Source organism: Herpailurus yagouaroundi, unplaced genomic scaffold (genome assembly GCF_014898765.1).
Source record: "Herpailurus yagouaroundi ecotype Mexico unplaced genomic scaffold, PumYag 141, whole genome shotgun sequence".
In the NCBI taxonomy this organism is placed as follows: domain Eukaryota; kingdom Metazoa; phylum Chordata; class Mammalia; order Carnivora; family Felidae; genus Herpailurus; species Herpailurus yagouaroundi.
Genome location: NW_024412396.1, coordinates 26,671,941 through 26,676,395, shown reverse-complemented (window position 1 = coordinate 26,676,395; position 4,455 = coordinate 26,671,941). Strand labels below are relative to the sequence as shown.

At 45.1% G+C, this 4,455-nt stretch overlaps 1 protein-coding gene across 4 annotated transcripts in view; it reads left to right on the top strand.

The window, feature by feature from the left end:
- The first annotated feature begins 231 nt into the window (after window positions 1-231).
- Window positions 232-4,455, top strand: part of POLE2 (DNA polymerase epsilon 2, accessory subunit) — a 30,982-nt gene continuing 26,758 nt past the window's right edge. For 3 of the 4 annotated variants that reach the window (XM_040477069.1, XM_040477067.1, XM_040477066.1), the window contains exons 1-2: window positions 232-344; window positions 4,159-4,259. In XM_040477069.1, coding sequence (XP_040333003.1) covers window positions 277-344; window positions 4,159-4,259 — 169 coding nt within the window. In that variant the 5' untranslated portion in view covers window positions 232-276. Of the gene's footprint in view, window positions 345-734; window positions 835-4,158; window positions 4,260-4,455 lie in introns of those variants that run through there. The other variant, XM_040477068.1, reaches the window with a different exon arrangement.

The following is a 4,455-nucleotide window of genomic DNA, read 5'->3' as shown; positions in this document are numbered from 1 at the left end:
GGGAGGGAAGCACACTACCAACCAGACACCAGGAAAGGACGCCTTCTCCTTTCAGTCTCTGGGCAACAAAAGCGTGCGGTGTCGTCTCTTTTAGCCTACAGGGTCACGGGCTGCGACGCGCCAGGCACCCGGGGGCGCCCAGCTCTCGGCTCGGGGGCTGGGGCCCAGGCTGGGCTTGCTGCACCCAAGCCTGGCCCGCGGCCGCGCGGGGGCGGGGCGATCCCGGGAAGGGGCGTGGCAGGGGCGGGCCAGCGGCCGTGGCGCCAAAACGCGAACATGGCGCCTGAGCGGCTGAGGAACCGGGCAGTAACCGCCTTCAAGCTGCGTGGCTTGCTGCTCCGGGGGTGAGTCTCCCTGGGGGCAGTTTACGGGAAGGACCAGGAGGGCCCGGGTCAGGCGACCGCGCCGGGCAGAGGGACGCGCCGCGCGCCGATCGTAGGCTTGGCCTTAAATTACAGAGACCTTTGAAAAAGTCTAGAGTGAAATCTATCTGGCAGGTCTTACAGGCTTCGAGGACTTCGATTTCCCGACGTTCGCGTGGAATCGAAACGTTACTCCCGGGTGGGACATGGTCTCCTCCTGCAAAGTGCCACAATGAGCCGGAGAAGCGGCTGTGTCGCAGCAGCGGTTTTTTGGCATTGTGACTTGAGCGCCTCTCGGTATCCGTCTCCCTCCCCTCTCCACCCCCCCCCCCCCCACGCGTCCCGCCTAGTCTCTGCCTCCGCTGAATGGGAATAATAGAGCGACTACACGTAGTTACCGAGTCGTCATTGAGCAACCTGGGAAAGCCCACATGCGTGTCTGTAGTTATCAACCTACAGTTTTGAGAAAATTGTGAGCCCTCCCTCCCCTTTCTAAATTTTGGATTAGGCATTACTCCTGAGTGACAATTCCTAGAGAGTTAAGAAATGGCTAAATTTGAAGCATGTTACTAGATCTTTTCCTAGGTCTTCCTCCTCCAACCCCCTTGAACATTTCCTTTGGAACTTCTCGGATAGTCAGGTTTCCTGGCCATAATCATGTTTTCTAGTCTCTACAGAATGCACTCTTGTTAAGATTTTCCTCACTAAATCTGTTTGTTGTTGTTGTTGTCTTTTAGAATACAATGTTTTTTACAGACATATTTAAATACCTGCTGGATAGAATGTACTTTTTTTGTACCAGGCTTTGATCGCTCTTGCTGTATGTGGAAAGTTTTTGGTTTTGGAATAATGAGTTTTATGAAACTTAAAAAAATTTTTTTTAATGTTTATTCATTTTTAAGAGAGACAGAGGAAGAGCAGGGGAGGGGCAGAGAGAGAAGGGGACAGAGGATCCGAAGAAGTCTCCACGCGGTATCAGAGAGCCCAGTGTGGGGCTTGAACTCACAAACCGTGGTGAGATCATGACCTGAGACCGAAGTCCAACGCTTAACCTACTGAACCACCCAGGCGCCCCTTATGAGACTTTTTCTTAAATTAATTAATTTTTTTTAAGTGGGCTCTGTATCCAACATGGAGGAACTTCAACTCAAGACCCAAGGATAAGAGTCACATGCGCTACTGACCGAGCCACCCAGACACCTCGACTTTTATGAGACTTTAACTTTGCTTTTGGATTAGTGGTGAACAAGGGCAAGGGTGGAGAGAAAATAATGAATTTTGTTCAGTTCGTCTCTGACATTTTGAAAATATGAGCAATTGATCAATAAACTGTTCTCTTTTCCCTTAGAATTTGACCCCTTAGAATTTATTCCCTTAGAATATTAAGCTGCCATTCATTAATGAATTTAGTCGGAAATACACTGAAATGCTATCTATACAGGATCTGGGCCAGATCTGTATAGCTTTACAGGCTTTAGTCTATCATGTCTATCATAAGATCACTGTGCTGGAGCAAGGAGTACAAGAGAGAGTAAGACACTGTGGAAATTGGGGGATAGATAGTGTATTAGTTATTTATTGCTGTGTGACAAATTACCCCAAAACTTAGAGGTTTAAAACAGCACACACTGGGGCGCCTGGGTGGCTCAGTCGGTTAAGCGTCTGACTTCAGCTCAGGTCACGATCTCGCGGTCCGTGAGTTCGAGCCCCGCGTCGGGCTCTGGGCTGATGGCTCAGAGCCTGGAGCCTGCTTCCGATTCTGTGTCTCCTTCTCTCTCTCTGCCCCTCCCCCGTTCATGCTCTGTCTCTCTCTGTCTCAAAAATAAACACACATTAAAAAAAAAAATTAAAAAAAAAAATAAAACAGCACACACTTACTAACTCACGTTTTCTGTGGGTCAGGAATTCAGGTAGGCATAGCTGGGTCCTCAGCTTCAGAGCCTCTCAGTCTCTCATCTCAAAGGTCATTTGGGTGAGATTTGCTTCCAAGCTCATTTGGTGGTTGGCAAGATTCAGTTCCTCCAGAACTATTAGACTTGGGGCCTCAGTCCTTGCTGCCTGTTGGCCGAAGGCTACCCTCAGTTCTTTGCCATGTGGTCCTCTCCAGTATAGCAGCTTTCATCAAAGCCAGCAAGAGAGAGTTTTGTGACGTCTTGTTGCTTTAAATTTTTTTCTTTTAAGACTGCAATACAGTAAAATGTTCCATTACTTTTACCATATTCTGTTGTTAGAAGCAAGTTACGAGGTCCAGCCCATACTCAAGGGGAAGGGTTGCACATGGATGTGAATACCAGGAGGCCTGGATTATTAGGGGTTGTCTTAGAAGTCTTTCTACCATGGATATTAAATAATTCAGTTATTTAATTTCAACTTTAAAAAGATCCCAGGAAAGTAGCGCTCTGATAATGTACAACAAGGTAACTACTCTAGAGTTAAAGAAGTCCCTCATTAAGGAAGTGGTTTGAGCTGACTGTTCAAGATGACTTCACTAGATGAAGAAAAGAGTGGGGAGAAATGACCATTTAAAGTCTCTGAGGCAGGACAGCACTGAGGGAGCCTAACAAGATTTGGCAGGGGCCAGGTCCTCTATAGGTCTATAGGCTTTGAGCTATCCTAAGAGCTGTCCCAATTCACCCAAAATGTGTGTGACTTTAGGGACTTAGTCATTAAATATCTAATGGATCACCTTCAAATTTGTTTGGCATTCTGCCAAAGGATGGCATGGTTCCAGTTTTCAAGGACCAATTTATCTATGATAAATTGGAGGGGTAATACCCACACATGAAACAATCAATAAGCAACCCAAGATAAAAACAATTAGTGGGGTGACTATAACAATAACATTGATGTGAAGCGTGAAGTTGTGTGCTACAAACACAGAATGGCATGCAATTAGCTAATTGTTTAGACAGTGTTCATTCTGAGCCCTCTTGGCATTTAAATCAGGGATTCATGCAGAATTTTTCTTTTTAAAGTTCAGCTTTATTGAGTTCTTTTGGAGTCATGGGGGGGATTCATGTGATTTCAATATAAACATTGCTTCTATGACTAGTCATATATCATAATTTTTTCTAGTCTAATTTTTAAATTTTAAAATGGAAAACAATGATGAAATTACTAGAATTTAAGCAAATGCATTATCAAGTTAATAAATATATGTTTAAGTGTCTGCTGTGTTCAGGACATTGAAGCAAATGAAGTCTTCCTTAAATCTAAGGAGATAAAAAAAATGTAAGGTGATAAATAGTACAAAGCTAATGTGATGTATCAGACCTGAGATGTATAGGAATTTTAACAATTCAGAAGGAAGGGGAGATTGCAGCAGAGAGAGCTGGCCTAGGAAGCCGCCTTTTTTTTTTTTTTTTTAAGTTTATTTATTTTTGAGAGAGAGAGAAAGAGAGTAGGGGAGGAACAGAAAGACAGGGAGAGAGAGAATCCCAAGCAGGCTCCGTGCTGTCAGTACAGAGCCTGATCTGGGGGTCAGTTTCACAAACTGTGAGATCATGACCTGAGCCAGAATCAAGAGCTGGACCCTTAACCAACTGAGCCACTCAGGCACCCCAAGCCTAGGAAGCATTCTTAAAAGAAGGATGTGATTTGGGGCTTTAAGAATGGTTTTGTTGGCAGGGGATAGAAGGAAAAATTTGTTCAGAAAGGGCAGGAGAGATGAGCACCGCTTGCAGAGAGGAGTGAGTAGATCTTAATTTCAGTGCTAGATTGATAAGTGCCAGTTTTTGGCATCAAACTTGTAGCCTCAATTACCAATGACATGCCTCATCTTTTCTTTCCTTCTCAGTGAAGCTGTTAAGTACCTCACAGAAGCTCTTACACCTGTCAGTGAAATAGAACTTGAAGATGTGCTGGAAAAGATCATTGATGCAGTTGAAAAGCAACCCTGTAAGTAGCATTTTCCGATAGCTCTTAAATCATTTCTAGAGTTCTATGTCCTCAGTTAGATTTATGGATTTAAGTGGAAGCTGAAGATTCCCTATTAAAATTTTCCTGCATTGGGGCGCCTGGGTGGCGCAGTCGGTTAAGCGTCCGACTTCAGCCAGGTCACGATCTCGCGGTCCGTGAGTTCGAGCCCCGCGTC